At 36.4% G+C, this 20,225-nt stretch overlaps 2 protein-coding genes across 3 annotated transcripts in view; one reads left to right on the plus strand and one right to left on the minus strand.

Annotated features, from left to right (window-relative positions):
- LOC131154586 (uncharacterized) overlaps positions 1-9,984 on the minus strand; it is a 114,054-nt gene extending 104,070 nt beyond the window's left edge. Inside the window, exons 1-3 of one of the 2 annotated variants that reach the window (XM_058107461.1) lie at positions 9,396-9,978; positions 9,161-9,302; positions 7,269-7,600 (exon numbers count right to left, since the gene is read on the minus strand). In XM_058107461.1, coding sequence (XP_057963444.1) covers positions 7,269-7,600; positions 9,161-9,302; positions 9,396-9,808 — 887 coding nt within the window. In that variant the 5' untranslated portion in view covers positions 9,809-9,978. Of the gene's footprint in view, positions 1-7,268; positions 7,601-9,160; positions 9,303-9,395 lie in introns of both variants that reach the window. The other variant, XM_058107460.1, reaches the window with a different exon arrangement.
- The window catches only part of LOC131154584 (uncharacterized), a 531,072-nt gene that overhangs the window by 335,443 nt on the left and 175,404 nt on the right, over positions 1-20,225 (plus strand). The window lies entirely within an intron of this gene.

The following is a 20,225-nucleotide window of genomic DNA, read 5'->3' on the forward strand; positions in this document are numbered from 1 at the left end:
GGAATAATTGGGTAAAATGGAAGACCTAATCATAATGATAGGTCTCTCTCTATATTAATAATATATGTCAAGTACATACCAATGACCATAATACCCTTACTAACCCTCACTTATTAACATAACACTAACACACTAATAATGCTAAATGACTAAAATAACCATCAAAAATTACAATGGAAGGGAATAAGAAATCTTTCAGAAAAAGAAGGCAAAAAATAAAACAAAAATTCACATCAGAGCTGCCTTCCAATCCCTTTGGGTATCAGGCAGCAAGAGCGCCCCCCCCCCCCCCCCCCCCCCCCCCCCAAAAAAAAAAAAAACCCCAAAAGAATGTGCCCAAAAAGAAGCAAAAAAAGTAACTTCCCTAAAGAAAGTTTGCAGATGTCTTCTGGTCTTTGAAAATTCTAGCATTCCTTTTGAGGCAAAGCATCCACAAGATTGCATACACTGCACAGCTCCAGAAGACCCTACCTCTTTCACTCTTCCCAAAACCCTAACACTTCACCAGCGGAAAATAATGAATAGTTTCCAGAGCCACCCAATCCCAAAAAAAGAAAACAAGAAATTCTGCATACACCTCACTCCGGCAACGAAGGAGATATGACTATCAGTCCCATTTGCCTCACAGAACAGTATGTAAACATCTGGACTTGGGGCTTCGTAAGGCCTCCTTATCTGTAACACCTGTTACACATCATTCTTGTAAATCTTTTTTTCTCTCATTTAATTTGTTCTCATACGTCTTCTCCTCTAATAAATTGTATTTGAAAAACTAAGGCTCCTTCTAAGGTCAAGGATTTTATTAGTTTGGTAGTCCTTAATGGAGTTAACTGTTAACACCAACAATCTTACAGAGAGTAGGAGGCCCTACAAGTTTGTGTTCTGTGCTTTGATAATGCCAAGACTGATTCCCATATTTCCTCGCATTGCTCAATGGCTTGGAATATATGGAATAGATTGTTTGGGCTATTTGCCTCTTCGGGTGCGCCCAGCATTGCTGGAGGCTTTCTCACATATTTATTTCAAATGTTTGGGGAGAAAGAAGGATGCTAAAAAGCTGTGGCATTCTGCTATATTTGCTTTGTTCTGAGGCATTTTGTTGAAAAGGAATGACCATATTTTCAATGGATGCTCACCAACTTTGCCATTGTTTTGGGATAGAATTCGATTTCTGTCTCTTTGGAATTTCTCCTCTAGGTGTCTCAGAGGGGATATATTTTTCAGACTAGAGGGATTAGATAGCATGGCTGACTCAATGTTGTATCCCCTTCTTTATCTTAATAAAACTTATTTTTCAGTCAAAAAAAAATTGTAATCACCACCGAAGAATCTAAGATTGATAAAGCATTTCCCCTAATGTGGCCTTTGGCTTGCAGAATCAACTAAATATTTTTGGGGATCCATGAGGATTCCTGGGTCTTCCTACATTTGATTGACATTTTAACACTGGAAATCTCTTTCTCAAGAATCCTACATATTTCCACAATGCTCTTCATGCATTGGCATCGCATTGCCATTTAAATGAGTATACAGATTCCTAGGATGGGGGAAATCACCAATAAAGCATGAATTTACACCTTGAAAAGGAGAAAAAACAAAAACAAAAACAAAACAAAACAAGGGAAATCACCAGTAAAGCATGGATTTTTACACCCAAAAAAATATATATTTGAAAAATCTGAAAATACTCTCGCGTGCTTCTAATGAGAATAAAGAAAAATTAAGCTATTTGATGCCCCCAAACTCAAGATATCTCTCCCTCTCCTCCCCAACAACTTTTCCATTGTCATCTTTCAGGATCTTTGGTGCAAATGGATCCATCAATGTGCTACCACTCCAACAATTTTTGAGATCATTAGTAGTTGCCCTTAAGTTTATTCTAAATCATCTACACTGCGGAGGCAAGACCATCGTCTTTTCTTCTTTTTTTTTTCTTTTTTAATAGCAACAAGTGACAACAACGACAGACCAAACTCTTAAGTCCCACTAGGTGGGGGGGTCAATCTTCTTCCAAAGCAGCAAAAAATTCAATTTCTTCCCTGAAAAGAAACATGCTTTAACTGACTAACCCCATCAGTCTCCTAGTCTTCAACAAGTTATTGGTATTGATTCCATTAAGCACAGCCTACTTGATAAAAGCTTGAATTTTTGGGGGGGGCTTTGGCCTTCCAAATAGTATTATAAAGAGGGAAAAATAAATTAGAGCAAATGAAGAATTCACAAAAAGATTTACATGAACATACCCCAAAGGATCCAAGGACCAAGAACTAGTATCCACTCCCAAAGAATGACAACAATTATTCAACAAAATCAACAAAGTAGAGAGCTCGTCCAACTTTCTATCATTACAAGATCTTCAAAAATAATATCTCAGGAAGACAAAAGACCACCAGAATGAAAAAAATAGCAATTTGACCTACACACAACACCCCACTTCACCAAATGGTCCCTATAGCCCCAGACCACAAAAAATCTCATAATTTTATCTTACGATCCCCACAAAAATCTCAAAAATAGGCATATGATACAGCAAGATACTAGATAGACAAGCCTAGATTAGAGTAATTCTATCCCCAAGAGAGAAAAGAGTCCCATTTCCAACCATCTAGATGCTTGGCCACCCTTTCCACTACTGGATTACAAAAGTTCCCAGACCCAAGATTTGACCCCAATGGGACCCCTAGATATGCCAAGGGCTAATCCAATGAATCACCCCACAACAAAAGAAAACTCCCTAATTCGCTAAGCAGAAACATTAATAGCAGCTGGGCCACTTTCCCCATGTTAATCTTAAGCCCAAAATCCATCTCAAAATATGGAGAAGACCCAAAATACTCATGAGAGAAGGACTATGGTCATCCAAAAATAAAATGGTGTCATTAGGAAGGTGTAAAAACACCACTCTCTCCCTCCCCACTTCCATACTATTCACTAGACTATTGTCCACAACCCTATCAACCATCCAATTCAAACATCAGCCCCTAAAACAAACAAAAAAGGGGAAAGCGAGTCACCTTGTCTAATCCCCCTCGAGGAACTATACGATTTAGGTTCCTCATTCACTATCATCTCTCTCTAAAACCCTTCCTCACAAAAACTTGTACAAGAAATTCCGACTCCAACATAGGCTTTCTCAAAATCCAGTTTAAATATGAACCCTTTTCTTCTTTCTCCTCTGAATATCCTCTACCACCTCATAACCTACCCAAATGGCATCCACTATCTTTCTAACCCCCCCCCCCCCACAAACGCACTTTGAGCCATAGAAATGATCTTATCAAGCACCACACTCAACCTATTAGCTAATACTTTAGTCACTAGAAACTAGACTAATAGGTTTGTAATCTGCAATCTTGATAGATCCACTCTTCTTTGACACCAAAGTAATGAATCTGTGATTAATACTCTTGCTCAGAATCCATTCCAATAAAATTAATTAAAGACCTTAAGCAAGTCCCCCTTAATCACTTCCCAACAATCATGAAAGAAGGCCAAACTAAAACCATCTGGCCCCGAAGCCTCTCCATCCCAAACACAGTATACCTCCCTTCCTCCACAAAAGGTCTCACCAACCAAGACATAATCTCCAGATATGGATCCCACTCTAAACCCTCAATCATCAGTCTACATACATCCTCCTCGAAATACAAGTTAAAATATTAATCAGCAATCTTGGAGGCAATCTAGCTAAGTTCAAAGACAATCTCCCCCACTTCCCACATACAATTCCCTAACCAAATTCTTCCTCATTTTCCCATTCGCTGGCCTATGGAAAAATCTAGAATCACAATCACCATCTTAAACCCATCTAAACTTGGTCTTCTGTCACCAACTTCACACTTCCTTAAAAATCAAATCCTCCAACTCATTCTTCAACGAGACCCTTTTCACCTCAGCACCCCCTCACTCTCCAAGAGACTTAACATGTTATTCCTTTCTGTTTAACAAAATTCAACTCAACTAAAATACTAGTCTTTCTAATCCTAATATCTCCAAACACCTTCCTATTCCAATCTTTCAGCTTATCTTTCAAATGCTTTAACTTCCTTATAAACCTATACACTTCCCACCCCCTCTCTAATTCCTCTCTTCCAGAATTCCTCACCAACAGCTGCAAGGTATCATGATCCAAACCCATATTTTCAAACCTAAAGGGAATAAAATGAAACCTTGCTTGATTCCACAAAAATAGGAAAGAGATTAGATGAAAAGGTGTATGAAGAATAGTTTGGGGGAGGTTGCAGAATTGGCCTCCCATTCACTGTAGAACAGAAACCTATCAAGCCTACTTGTGCCCTAGCTCCACCCCGAGACCAAGAAAAGCTAGCATTACCCAAAGGGATATGTCTCAAGCACACTCCCTAATAAGCAAGTCAAAATGTTGCATGCTTGCTGCAAACCTCCCTCTCTCCTTTTTTCCCCTAAAAACCTAAGAGCGTTAAATTATCACCACCCAAAATCCACCCAAGGGAACAAAAACCAAGAGCAAAATAAAGCTCATTCCAAAAAAAAAAAAAAAAACTCCTAAGAGTTGGCCTAAAAGGATCATACACAAAAGAAACCCACCGCTAACTCCTACCTCTAACTTCTACCAAGACAGAAAGGGAAAAAAATCCACCCAACTACACACCAAAAATTGAACGAGCGTCCCACATAATAAGGATGCCCTCCACTAAACCCCAAATGGGTAAGAAGACCTAGTCCTCACAACGCCCATCCCGTATACTCCTTACAAGCCCATATCTACAAGATCAAGTTTGGTTTCTCGGATTAGCACAATATCAAGGGAATGTCTAACCAAAATCAACCTAATCGAACTCCTCTTCCTATAATCCCATAAGCCTCTCACATTCCAGCAAATAATCAAGGCAATCCCTTCTGTCCCTTATTATTTATCATGATGATGGAATTTTTTAGCGTCATGTTGCAAAAACCAAGAAGGATTTTTTATAGGTTTTAGTATTGGAAGGAAAGGTATAGAAATGGAAGTATCCCACATACTCTTTATTGATGACCCTTTTGTCTTTTGCAAGGCAAAACAACAGCAAATCACCAAGTTAAGGTGCATTCTCCTTTGCTATACAGTCTCAAGGGTGAGAATCAACTCATGCAAAGCAAAATTATTCCCATTTCTAAATACAAATAAATATACAAACATATATATATATATATATACATACATGAAGGGGAGCTTAGGTGCAACGGTAAGGTTGTCACTGTGTGATCTGGAGGTAATGAGATCGAGGCGTGGAAACAACCTCTTGCAAAAATGCAAGGTAAGGCTACATAGTATAAACCCATTGTGGTCCACCCCTTCCCCGCATACACGGGTGCTTTGTGCACTAGACTGCCCTTTTATATATATATATATATATATATACACATACATATAGTTTTCAACCGTATGTCCATTTTTTAAGTTTGCATAAAAAAAACTTTTATCAGTAATTAAATGTATAAAATAATTAATATAATATGTGGACCAACAACAAAGTCGCCCAAGATTAGCCAACCAGCAAAAAATATTATACACTAGCATTTCCTTTTTTCTAAAGTGTCACTTGTCTGATTTGAGGATATTTATGGAAAATATATATTATTATTCCTAAGAATAAACCAAACATGAGAATGAACATTCACATAAATCTATCAATAACACTCTTCTAAAGCAAGCATTGAAATCCTATACTCCCAAGAATCCTATATTTAGGGACTCAAGATTTCCAAAAATCATGATGCCAACAAACATTAAAGATTCCGCGAACTAAACGCCACATTAAAAAATCAATTGACGAAGTATTTTAGAAATCATGTCATATGTAAGTTGCATTTTTGTGCTCCATAGAACTAAGTCATTACTCCTTATCCTTCTTAACTTTATTTTTTAACAATTACCATGCATCACAAGGGCCTCACAAAAGTTCTTTAGACCAGTACTTGTATTTCATTCATAGCTAAAATGAGGTCCAAAATGTAGCTGATGATTTATTGAATTTAGGATTCATGAAACCAACACTAGGTAAAAAGCATTGCCAATATAAGTAACCAAGCAAGGCAAAACCATCTTGCATTATGGATATTTAATGATAAGAGCTATAAAAATTGGGTGTGGCAGTTTCTTCCAATCATTGGAGTAAATTGTTTGGTATTTTTGGAGAGAACTGGGTGCACCCTACCTCCTTGGAGGCATTTTGCCCTATGATGTTTAGGGGTTTGGGGAAGGGGAAGGAGAGTCACAAGTTCTTTAGACCATAAGATACTTGTATTTGATTCATAGCTTAAACAAGAAGAAGAAAAAAAATAGTTGTGGCTGATGATTTATTGAATTTAAATTCATGAAACAAATATTAGGTAAAAAGCAATACCAATATAATTAACCCAGCAAAAGAAAACCATCTTGCATTATGGATATATAATGTAAGAGCTATAAAAATTGGATGTGGCAGTCTCCATGTTTAGGGAAAAGGGGAAGGAAGAAAGGCTTTGTGGCAGCATTTGATTATGACTATTTTTGGAGTATATGGTAGGTGAGAAATGCTAGAACTTTTACGAGTATGGATGCTTCTCTTGACTTACTTTAGAATAGAGTGATGTTTCTTGTGTTGCTGTGGCTTAATGGCTATGGCAGATTTACAGCAGGATTGCGTTGCTTTGCACCAGTAGATTGTTTTCTAATTATTTGTCTTCTGGAAATTTGCTTTGTTCTTTTTCTTTTTATTGGGAGGATAAGATATCCTCCAAGTTTTCTTTCTTTTTTCTTCTTGTACTCTTTTCTCTCTCTCCCTCAAATAAATTTGTTTGTTTATCAAAAAATAAGCCCTATAAAAATGAGTCCCTGCACCGCACAAAAAGACAAAAATGGAAAGTAAATGAAATCAGACAGCTAAGATATCCAAAAATCTCCTAAACTCCATTTTAATATAGTAGGATGGAAACTAGAAGCCAAAAGTCTCCTAAATTTCCATTTAATTTAATAGGATGAAAGCTAGAAGCTTTTTTTTTTTTTTACCCTCCCACACAAATGTGCAGGGAGTCCGGGACCAAAGAATTTCTTACTAACAGAAAAAAAAAAAAAAAAGCCAAACAATAATAAAAATTATTTCAGAATTGGATTTGTGGAAATATAACATGAAAAAAATAAATAAAAAAGTATGCATAATTCAAGAGACATGTCACAAAGCATTCCGAATTAGTATTTTTTTTTCGAAATTATATCAATGCAGTCAAATATTTTGGCATATGACAAAAATATTCCCCATCATAAGTACCTGCAAGCATCGACTCTCCCATATGTGTTTTCTATTATTCCTGCTTCCACATGAAGCATCGACAAAATACTAAATGCTTCTTCCTCGTGTAACATGGCACCCCAATAACTTGTGACATTTTCTATAGTGCCAAAGTGATTTAAAGCTTGACCAATAAACACTTGTAGTAGATCAAAAAGAGAAGATGACCGCTCATCCAACATTCTTTGGTGAAGCAGTAGGATCCTGGCCAACCACCATGAAATGCTTCTAATACTACCCATCTCTTCAAGATGCTCTTTAAATAAAAAATCTTTAATCCTCATAAGCAACATCCTTGCAAAAACCATATACTACAAGAAAAAGGATTTTGTATCAAACTTAATGTCAACGAAAAAAATGCAAGTAATACAACAAAGGAATAAGAAGAACAACATTCAACAAACTGATACATGAATCCGACACAAACAAGCATGTTTTTCTTTTCTTATGACAAATGAAAAAGAAAAAATAAAAATGTAAATTTTCAGATGCACATCCATGTGGAACTGGCCAATCAGCGGGAGTGATCTGTAGGGAACTCAGAAAGTATGCAAGCATGAACTTGTGTAAATCCTCCACACTAGTTCAGGTAGTGACAAGCAATTAGCTAGGTCATGCAGACGCAAGATTGCAAGAATATAGTTGCTAGGGAACGAAATGATAATTCACCAGAAACCATACTTTTGGATCAGTTCTAATTGTCGATTAAAGGGTGAGTGGTGCATTCAATCAACATTTTTAAATAAGAATTAAATAAACTAGTATCATATTGTTATCTGGTTGTAAATTGATGATGAAAACATCCACAATCATCATGCCAATAAAAGACTATAGACAATTGTGACGCACATTTGAATCAAGAAAGCAGGATTTGACATATACGCATTACTAAAATTCTAATTTCAACTTCAAAACCAAACTTCAACCGAACTGGACAAAAAATCAAAACAAAAGTTTAAAAAATAAATAAATAAAAACAAAAATAAAAACAGAAATCAAAAACAAAGACAAAAAAAAATTGATTTGGTTTGCCTAACAAGTACATGCATTTCAGTCAATTTATTTATGCAATTTTTAAGTAAATAACTTCTAGATGACACTGTTGGGGTTTGTCCACACCCAACCATTATCTATGGTAAATCCAATATATTCTCCAAAGGTACACACTAGGACAGTTACATATAAGTAATAGCTGTAGCACAGTTTTTTCCTATTCTTGTCCAACTGATTTCAATTTTAACATGGAAAGGGATGTCTTTCATTTTACTGACCTCCCTGAGACCACCCAAGTTTTTTCCTCCAATGTGTCAAGCACCCAAAGCTATATTTGTGATCATAAGCACTAAGCACAGATATTTGAGCTGGTAAACTGCAAACCACAACAATCCACTTCAACTCTAATCCTATTTTAGCTGTTTCCATAAACAGCACTGCAAAGATTCAAGGAAATGTATCTAGCCTTTACTAAGTTCTTTAAGTCACCAAATCTTCAGAAATTGTAATTGAAACTATAAGCTTTGTTTTCATTTTGGAAGCCTGAACAGAATGCAAGAAATTTAAAAAGATCTAAAATTTGAAGCAGGTGCCCAAAGCGCAACCAGGATTAAAATATACTTCAGAAAAACTGTACCTTCAAAAGGTGAGCTACGAGCCTACTAACCCAAGAAAGAGAGATGTGTTTGACTATGCATTGCTCAAACAAAATATCCAAAGAAGAAATGTGCATGCCCAACAGTGAAGCCCCGATCCAATTTTGTAGTTTTCTTGTTTATAATCTCAATTCAACAACTACCAACTTCATTAGCGCACAAGCACAAGCACGAGCGCCTGCAGTGCACCCACATTCCCAAATTTTATGTAATTATCCATACCTGAATATTAGAAAACTTCCCGAACAAATCAGAACCAACTAACATTAGCCGATTATGTGCCCACACTTCCCAGTTCGCTCCACATCCAACCGCAGATTTATCGGTGAAACCAAGAGGAAACAGGGGCAATTCCTCCTTTGGCCTGAAAAAATTTCAGAAATACTCCAATATAACAGAAAACAAGTAAACAGATAAAAACATACGCACGCACATAAACAAAGGAACACTCACTCACCCAGTGACATTGGATTGAGTGAAAGCAAGAAAGGCTGCTGTAGCCACAGACATGAGAAGAACGGCCCTGCGCAACCTGTCTGTGTCATCGTCGGCGCCGTCCATCAAGAAGGAGTCGACGGCGGAAAGTAAATCGGAATATAATCGGTCGGCACACTCGACGGAATCATGGAAGGGCTCCAGTGAGTCGATGAATTTGAAGGCGGCTCGGGCGGAGTCAGAGGACAGAGCTTGAACATAGCGTCCAGCCTCGATGGAAGAGACTATGTCGTCGATCAGGGAGTGGAGACGGCGGGTGGCATCGGCAGAAGAAAGAGGCGAGGGAGATGCCACAGGAGTCGAATTATCGGGTGGTAAAGTGCAGCGCAGGAGACGGAGCTCGTACGAACGGAGCAGCTCTTTCTCAGCAGCCATGCTCCAAGTCCAAGGGCTTCGCGACCGCCGCTTCCCACACGCACAGAGAGAGAGAGAGAGAGAGAGAGAGACTACGGAGGGAAACGATTGAGTGAAGAAAGAGAGGAGGGAAAGTGGTCAAATTTGTGACTGGGTTTCTACGAGTTCGCTAAATTTAATCAGTGACGACTACTAGCCTCCACCCTCTCTTTAGATGTTTTAATTTTGTTCTTTTATTTGACTATCTCCCGTCATTTAAACTTAGAATACAACTATAACCCTTGAATGGAATAGGAATGGAGTGGATTGCAACATATAATAGAATTAGAAGTTGAATAAAATAATTTATATTTTCTTATTTGATGATAAATATAGAATTATGCTAAAATAGGGTGGGCGTTCTCATTCTCCATTTCATTCTTATGTTTGGTATAAATAATTAATAATGAAATAGAATGCTTATCAATTTTTTTAAACGCATTAAAATCTACAAATCTAATAAGTTTTTAAAGAAATAACTATGATGTCTTTTAATGAAAGGAAAAAAAATAAAGCATTTATTCATAATGTTATATAGAATTTAAAAGAAAAAATTAGATAAAGTGAATCTCGACAATTTCATTCTATCAATATCTCATGTTTTAACTGCATGCTAAAAGTTTTATAAAAAAAATCCTATTCTATTAAAAAATTCAATGATTTTTCAAATAAAATTAACATCCACATAAAAATAAAAATAAAACTTAGAATGATTTTCACCCATTCTTCCTTTTCCATTATTAGCAATATTAAAAAACTGCTCAGTTAACATGTAATCAGATCCAATTTTTATCATTTGCTTATGCATATGTCGATACAGTGATGGCAATCTAGTCATTCTGTGGACCACTAGAGGCGCTTGGAGTGATTGCCTTACATTCTTCCTAGCTTATAACATTGATTGTTGTTCTTATAACATTGATTGTTGTTTAATCTTTAAATAAATCTACTAGTTCATAGATTTTAGGATCTTCTTGTGGGAAAGTAATTAACCTATGATGAATGACATAGGAGGGTTTTAGAAAGCTGTGGTGGATGTGAGGAATTAGCATCCCAAGTTCATATGGAAGGCGCCCCTCCAATTTGGTCAACCCTCTCTCCCTACTTTAGGCGAGTATATTAGTTTTATCCTTTTTCGTGGGCTAGTAGCATAATCCAAATGTATCTTTGTGCTCTAGCAGAGCATCGCTGGTCCTGTTATGCCTTATAGTTATTTCCCAAGTCCCTTAACGAACATAAAATCATTTGTTAAAATTTTCTAAGCCATAACCATTCTCACCTCTGCAAATTTTGCCTTAGAGACTTTGGAATTCTCATTGACAAAGCTGGCTGACACCGTTTCAAAAGCATTAAAAGGATAGTCCATTTGGGGCTTATCGGCTCTGATGCAGGGTACCATCCCGAGTTTAAGAGACCCACAAATTTCTTCTCCTTGCACCGTGATCAAACAATTGCCCATTATAAACTTTAGCTTTTGATGTAAGGTGGATGACACTACCCATGTTGTATGTATCCATTGTCTTCCTAATAGCATGTTGAGAGAAGGAGATATTTCTAAGACCTAGAAGTTGATGGAGAAGGTACTTGGGCTGATTTTGATATCCAAGTTAATTTCTCCTATAATTTCTCTCACCATGTCGTCAAAAACATGGACTTCGGGTTACTCTTCCTTATATGTAATTTGTCTGCTCCTAGCCTTCCGAGAATAGTATATGGCCACACATTGAGAGTTGGACCTTTATGTATGAGCATCCTTGATACTACCATTGGCATGTGCTTAACTAAGATGTGCAAAGGGCTAACATGCCCTCAGCACTCTAAAAGAATTTCGTTATTTGTAAGCACTATGTAATTTATTGCCAATAAGGAGTTAACCAAGTTCTCAAATTGCTCATTTGGTACATTTTGAGGAACATGTGCCTCATTCAACACTTTCAAGAGGGCATTACAATGGCCTTCAAATTTTGGCAGTAGATTGAGAATGGATACGGGGGCGAACATTTTGTTTAGCTGCTTTACTATGCTATATTCACTAGTTTTTAGGTGTTGCAGAAAGCGAGTGGCATCTTCTTTGCCTACCTTACTATTTCTTCCTTCCTCTTATTCCCTTTCCTTTTTTTCTCCTACCTTCTTCTTACCCTTTCTTATTCTTTTTATATCCTTGAGAGTGCAGCTACGACCGCTTTAGGGTCATTCCTCCAACTACTACTAGGTTGGTCACATTTCCAACTATTGTCAGCTCTACACCTTATATTCATACTTCTGTGGTACTACATGATTGGTAAGGTATGGGAATAGAGTATGAGGTTTGGTAATCAATGGCTTGGCAATGAGGGTTGGTGTTGAGCTGACTTGTACAACTGTAGAGGTATAGGTGATGATGATTAGGGATTGGGACTCATGACTTATGTTCGCAACATTGACGTAATCTTTGATCTCCACTACCTCTGTGAGATTAATTTACAGAGTCCCATAATCTCATAAGAGATTAGTTTTAATATTGGTATTTACCCCTTCATGAGTAGCCTAGAATTTTAGGATACCAGCATCAATCATGTCTTGAATTTGGTGCCTCAAAATTAAGCAATTTTTTATTGCATGCCATGGGGCATTCTCATGTGGCATTCACAAATCATAATGGGATTAAATTATTTGATTTGACGCTCTGTTTTCATGAGAATTGGGGCTATTTTCCTTTGGGCCAACATCTAGTTATAAAGTTTTGATAGCAGGAGCAAAAGGGGCAGAACACTGAATTCCCTTCTCTGTTTGAGGGTGTTGTTGACTTAATTGGAGGTTTGGGGTATGGGTATTGGGCTATTAAAATCTATAGGTTTGTTGGGTTGGGGATGCATGATTGGTCGAGGAGTGGTTGGTTGCATCTAGTAGATGGGCTGTGTCATATAGGTATATGTCGCTTAAGGGGGAGTCTAATAACTTGTTGTTGGCTTGGTGTAGAGACCCAGAAAAATAATAGCAATAAAATAATAAAGGAAAATAAAATAAGGAAAAGGAAATATATTAAGGAGTAGCAGCAAAATTTTGTCGACGAACCCAGAGTCCTCGTCGACAAATGTCCTTCCAAATCTCATCGACGAAGTACACGTGTCTTATCGACGAGAAGATACTGAGAACAGGGAATTCAGGCCATTAAGGGTTCATCGACAAATTCATTATCTTCATCAACGAACACTCTTTAGTGACTCGTTGATGATTACACACGTCTCGTCGACGATTACACACGTCTCGTCGACGATGCCATGTGGCTAGCAGCCTATATATATATATATATATATATGCAGAAATCGAATTTTCAGCGAGGGTTTCAATTTCTCTCTCACTTTCTCTCTCTACTTCGGCTCTCCCTCATTCTCTCTTCAGATTCGGCTCCGTTTTTCCTCATTTCGACAATCAGAAGTTACCACGTTGATCTCGGGGAGATTCTTTACAACTTAGTCAGAGTAGATTGCTGATTTAGGATTCTTGAACACCATCCCAAAACGAGGGTAAGTAATGCAGTTGCTTGGAATATGTGAACCCAATAAAGGGGTTAGATGGTAATATACTGGGGTTGAGTTGTTTAAACTGGCATTAATGTAATTTTAGGGTAAGAGTTATGGACGTTGTAAGCATGATTTAGGGTTTTTCTACAGGCTTATCAGGAAACAGGTAAGGGAATAGATTAAATCAAGTATTTTTCAAAAAAATAAATATTTATTATACGGTATATGTTTCAGAAATTTATTTATGAATTAATGTAGTTTTTGGGAATACTGGTATTGAGTAGAGAAAGCAGATTTTATAGTTTGTTATACTATAATATGGAGTAGAACTCACTTGTGTGGCATGAGTATAAGTTTAATGTAAATACAGTATGTTTGAATATGTTATTATTTCATGGAATAAGTATGATTTTACCGTAATTTTTAGAAAAATCATAGACAATACAAAAGATAAGATATTTATAGTACGTTATAATAATACAGTTGGCGCAGATGCCGTGATATGATAAGCCGACGCAGAAGTTGAGATCATATTTTATATGATAGTTTATTCAGAAAATATGAAATGTCAACTTTTACTTAGAACTATGTAAAAGTCAGAGCTTATTTTAGAAATATGAAAATGTTATTTATGAACAAAAATATATTATGTGAAATGTATTATATAGTAACAAATCCCGAATGGTTACGTATGTTAAGAGCACGATACCGATGCTAGTTAGACAGATGGGAGAGAAAGGATACCCACTGTGTTCCAACCCCCTTAGAGGTTGTCTGAGTGTAGGCTAGGTGGACCAGATTGGTGTATAGCCGATAGTACAACCACACTATTCAGGAAGTGTGGGTCGGAGGCCGATTAGCCCAGAAGTGTAGGCGGTGTAGTAGGATACCCACTGTGTTACTGACCCATTAGAGGTTTGACAGTGTAGTAGCATGGGCAGGCTAGGATGGGTGGGCAATCGTGCGTATTTATCCCATGTTTTACTTAACCTGGTAGGCCAGTCAGCGTTAAGTCCAGCCTACGAACCGCACAACTCAGATCATGTAGGGTGAAATCATTGTATACAGATTTACATCGAGGGTATAATTCAAGTAATATACATATTTAACAGATGATTTAAATGATACAATAATTCATTATGATGTAGTAAATTTTATACTTAAAAGTACATATTATCATGTGTTATCAGTTACAACTTAAGATATATATAATAAAGTTAAATTATTTGCAATATAGTTAAATTATTTGCAATATATGTTTATAATATGATAAAACTCACGTTGCCACACGCTGATATTAGTATATTTCCCTTATTGAGAGGTGTCTTACCCCGGCATTACAAATATGTCAGAAAATTCCGACAGACGAGTGGAACGAACTCCATGATTGATGAGTTCGTTGGTACTACCCAGTTGTAGGGTAAGTAATCGTGTCGGGAGCAAGATGGATTTTTGGGGGTATTTATATGTATATGTAGAAACAATGAAACTCTGATATTGTGTATAAGTTGAGTATGTTATAATTCCGCTGCTAAGATGACATGTATATATATATAAACAGGTAAACCCCCAGTACCTATGGGTCTGGGTTGACCTACACTACGTTTTATGGTATCAGAGTATTTTTGGTATTTAATATATATATATATAGGGGTCATTACAAGTTTGGTATCAGAGCTTAGGTTGCTAGGTTCTATAGACTTTAGTATACAAAAAAAACAATACCAAAGTATAGGAATAGATCAGGAATTTAGTGAGTTAATGTTGGGGAATTAAGATGAGTATTTAGGAATTTGTTCTGTAATCGGGAAGTAGGATTTCCGTAGTGGTTTCTATGTCTTTCTTGGGGTGATGATTTTGGAAAAGTCATAGTAAACTATTGTCGAGTCGTGTTTCTCAATTACTAGACTGAATCTTAAATTGAGAATAAGGACGTCAAATTAAATTAATGATATGAGATTTTAGTTAAATAAATATGTTAGTTATGTTATGTAGACAGGGTCCTCACACTATGTTTATTATCTTTTTAGGATGGACCCTGGGGGTAGCGGCGCTTATGCTAGTGGTGATGATGGTGTGGGCCCCTTTAGTGGGCGTGACGGTGATTCAGATGCAGTTCTGCGTAGTGTAGCTCAGTAGGTTATGGCTGAGATTGCAAGAAATTCTATGGAGCAGGGAGGACCATCAGTAGACCAAGGTTACACTATAGAGAAGTTTGCTAAAATGAATCCTCTAGCATTTTCAGGAGGAGTTGATCCTGCAATTGTTGAAAACTAGATGCAGGAGATTGAGAAAATATTGTCGGTGCTGCACTGCACTGATGAACATAGGGTCCTATATGCTACATATAAGTTGACAGGTGTGGCTAAGAGATGGTGGATAACCGTGAAATTGCTTAAGGAATAGAGACCCATACCAGCAGTCATGACATGAAACCGATTCATGGAGATGTTTTTAGATCGTTATTTTCCACCCACTGTTACAGAAGCTAAGATAGCAAAATTCTTGAATCTGACACAGGGGCAGTTGACGGTTCAGCGATATGCAGCAAAGTTTATTGAGCTATCGCGTTTTGCTCCTTACATCGTTCTAGATGAGGTTAAGAAGGCAAGAATGTTTGAGAGGGGTTTGAGACATGACATATATAGACAGGTGGCAGTCCTAAAGGTGTAGGATTTCTCCTAATTAGTGGACAGGGCCACAGTGGCAGAGGAGAGCAGCCCAAGCGATGTGGGGATGTCGAGTCAAAGAAAGAGGCCCACGCCTCTGTGATTCCAAGTAGGGTCCAGCCGAGGCCCTCGGAGGGGAGACAAATACAGTGTTGAATTAGGTATAATCCCAAGAGGGGGGGTGAATTGGGTATTTTAAAATTCTTTGAATCTATTTACCACTTAATCCCTATTTGTATATTTAACTAATCAATTTCAGGGATTTATTACAAAATTAAATTTATTTTACCAATGAGTTCTTTCTACCAAATTAATTGTGTGTGACATTATTCAACCTACACATGCAATACGAACAATTTAAATGTAATGTGGAGAGTAAAGAGTAAATGGAAGAGAGAAGAGTCAGAAGACAGACGCAGTTTTTATGAGGTTTAGCCAACTCGGCCTATGTTATCGCCTTGAGCAACCACTCAAGGATTTCACTAAAATCCCTGCTCCTTAAATCGAGACGGAGCTTCTTACAAGAGCTACAACTCCTTCCTACTCCGCTGCTTACAAGAGATACAACTCTCTCCTCAACCTCGGTTCACAACCCCAACCGTGAATACAATGAAATCTATAAAGCACTCAAAATTGCTTCCAAACAAAGCTTGTGAGTACAATTCAAATTCATAATACATTAACATATGATAAAATCCAAATCTCAGAACGTATGAAATGATGTAATCGTTTATGAATGATATGTTTCAACACACAAACCCCTTTTTATCAAATCTCCCAAAAATATTTGCATAACTCGATGCTTTGGAGAACTTAGGTTAAATATTTGAATATAAAAGTAACTTTGTAGATTGCAATAATGCTAAACACACTTTGTCAAACAAACAATATTTCTCTAAATATTTAAAACTCAATGTGATCTTGGTAATATTTGACTTAATGTAAATATATATGTATCTCTAAGATGATCATACCAAAGATCAACACACTTACTATATGATTTTCAGCAAAATATCCTTCAATATATATATATATATATAGTTACAAACATAAAGGATCTTCAAATAAGTAGATTTGTTATATTGAAAATATCAGCTTTTGAATGAAATCTCACTTGAACAAAAAAATGTTTAATCAATAACTAAAACTCTTCTCAAGTGGTAATCTTCTTAATAAAATGATTTGTTATATGCACACACAAGATCAACATCTTAACAAGAATTCAAAAGTAGATTTTGCAATGATATACTCTATGAAAAATGAATATCAATAAGTAGATCAGTTTAGATATGAAGAACTCTATCCAACTTACTTTTAACAAAAAGTATGATTTATCAAACCTCAATACTAGAATGAAAAGACTAGATGAGTAAACGAGTTCCCTTTAATATTATGAGTTAATTTGCCCAAGCTTGATGAGTAGAAGTTGAAGAGTAGGCAATCATATAGCAATAAGCGCAAGTTTCTCAATATTCTTTCAATAATATGTATTCTTCTCTTTACGTTGATCTTCTCTTTTGTCTTAGCTTCCGTACTAGGGTTTAGATATTCAGTATATATAGTGTCTTACCCTTAGAATTGATCTCAACCATTGGATCAAAGAGATAGCTCGCGAGTTCTTTTAATAAAAATCAGATTTTTAAGTTTTCTCGCAAGTTCAGGCGACTGAGGTCGAAGCCCAGCGACTAAAGTCCCTTAAAGTTTTGAAAATTTAACTTGGAATACAGGGTCAGGCGCCTAAGGTGTGGTTCAGGCTCCTGAAGTGGCGAGTTCAAGCGCCTGAAGTCCCAAGTTCAGGCGATCGAAGTGCCTCGGCCAGTTTCTATATTTCCCATTAATTCTTTAGGCAACTGCACTTAATCTTCAGGCTCCTGAAAAAATTCTTCAGGCAACTGAGGTTGAGTTCAAGCAACCGAAGTTCCCATTTTCTGAATTTTTTTTTTCTAATTTAAAATTCTGCTTCGCTCCCCTTCTTGGGTCCTTTATAAAATACTTTCAAGGGTTTTTAAAAATATTTCTAAGGCCATGAAAGTCCTTTAATAATATTCATAAAATGCATGTGTCCTAAAGTCATTCTAAGTTATGATTTGAGCCTCGAATTAAATCATATGAAAATGTAAATACATGAGCTCTAATTATCCATTTCCAAGATGTTCTTGAACTTTGCCGCTTGCATCTTGATTCTCGTACTCTTTGGGTTCCACGGATCTTGCCAAGATATGTATGCTTTGTTTTATGGCTTTCATGACTCGTTATCCTTTCATGCAAGCTTAATATAGTTCCTGATCACAAACTCAATGCACAGATCAAATACCAAGTGATTTGTCATTATCAAAGCCGAGTTGGACTCATAGAGTCAACAATCTCCCCCTTTTTGATGATAACAAATACATGAGCAAAAAATATATATAATGGGTTACGCCTAATAAGGCTCCCCCTCAATTAATGCATCAAATATTCAATAAATAAAAATATGCTCATGGTCATACACAAAGTGTTTAGCCTGAATTCAAATGAAATATGAAATATGCTCATGATGAAATATGCTCATGATGTTACAACAATTTTTGTTTTTATTATTATCCTTCTCTCTTTGCATATCTCTAATAACAATTTTTGCTCATACTTCTCCCCCTTTTGACATCAACAAAAAGGTGTATAATAATAAGACATGAATGACTATAATTTTATGTTCTTCTCCCCTTTGAAATTTTAAGGTTTTAATCTTATTCAAACATTAGATTTGGAAAAATTTTACTTCTCCCCTTTTTACATCCAGCATCCCCTTTGCTAATGCATAAGTTTCAGTGATTATGTGAGGATACCAAATATTGATTGATGTGATACCAAATGTGGCCTAATGTTATGTCAAATGTGCACAAAAGTTGATTGATTGATTTGATACCAAATGATTACATCTTAAGTGACGTTGCACCCCTTGAATTATGTTATCTAATATAATTCTAGGCAACCTCTCAACTATGCATCAAACCTAATTCATGCCTAATTTGGATAAACCTATCCTCCGCAAGTGGTTTCGTGAATATATTTGCCCATTGTAACTCCGTGCATACGAACTCAAGTGTCACATCCACTTTTTGTACATGATCACGAAGAAAGTGATGTCGTATCTTTATATGCTTAGTTCGTGAGTGTAGTAGGATTCTTTGAGATGTTAATTGCATTTGTATTATCTAATCTTATAGGGATTATTTCATAACTTAATCCAAAATCTTTCAGTTGTTGCTTCATGTATAGCGTTTGAACACAACAACTACCAGCTGTTATATATTTAGCCTCAATTGTGGAAAGAGCAACTGAATTTTGCTTCTTGGAAAACCAAGAGACTAAGGAATGTCCTAAGAAATGACAAGTACCCCTCGTGCTCTTCCTATCCACTTTACTACCCGTAAAATCAGAATCTGAATAGCTTATAATCTCAAAAGATGTGTACTTAGGATACCATAATCCAATTTCCATGGTTCCTATTAGGTATCCAAGTATTCGTTTAACAACTAACAAATGTAACTCTTTTGGCGTAGACTGAAATTTTTCGCACAAACATACGCTAAACATTTTATTAGGTCTACTGGCAGTTAGGTATAATAAGCTACCAATCATTCCACGATATAGTTCGACATCTATTAGTATACCTTTTTCATCTTTGTCTAATTTCAATGAAGCGCTCATAGGTGTATCTAGTATTTTTCCATCTTTCATATTGAACTTTTTAAGTAGGTCTCTCACATACTTCAATTGATTTATGAATATTCCATGTTTTACTTGTTTAATTTGAAGTCCTAGGAAGAAATTTAGTTCTCCTATCATGCTCATCTCAAATTCATTTTGCATTGTATTGGCAAATTCATTACACAATTCTTTATTCGTGGCTCCAAATATGATGTCATCTACATATACTTGAACTAGGAGAATATCTTATTTCTTAGTCTTTATGAACAGAGTTGTATCTATCTTTCCTCTTATAAATCCATTTTCTAATAGAAAATTGCTTAACCTTTCATACCAAGCTCTAGGAGCTTGCTTTAAACCGTACAAGACTTTAGTTAGTTTATAAACATGATTAGGACTCTTATGGTTTTCAAAACCTGGGGGTTGTTCTACATACACTTTTTCATTTATGTAGCCATTTAAAAATGCGCTCTTCACGTCCATTTGATATAGTTTGAAATCCTTAAAATCTGCATATGCTAAAAGCATTCGAATGGC

This window comes from Malania oleifera, chromosome 4 (genome assembly GCF_029873635.1).
Source record: "Malania oleifera isolate guangnan ecotype guangnan chromosome 4, ASM2987363v1, whole genome shotgun sequence".
In the NCBI taxonomy this organism is placed as follows: Eukaryota; Viridiplantae; Streptophyta; class Magnoliopsida; order Santalales; family Ximeniaceae; genus Malania; species Malania oleifera.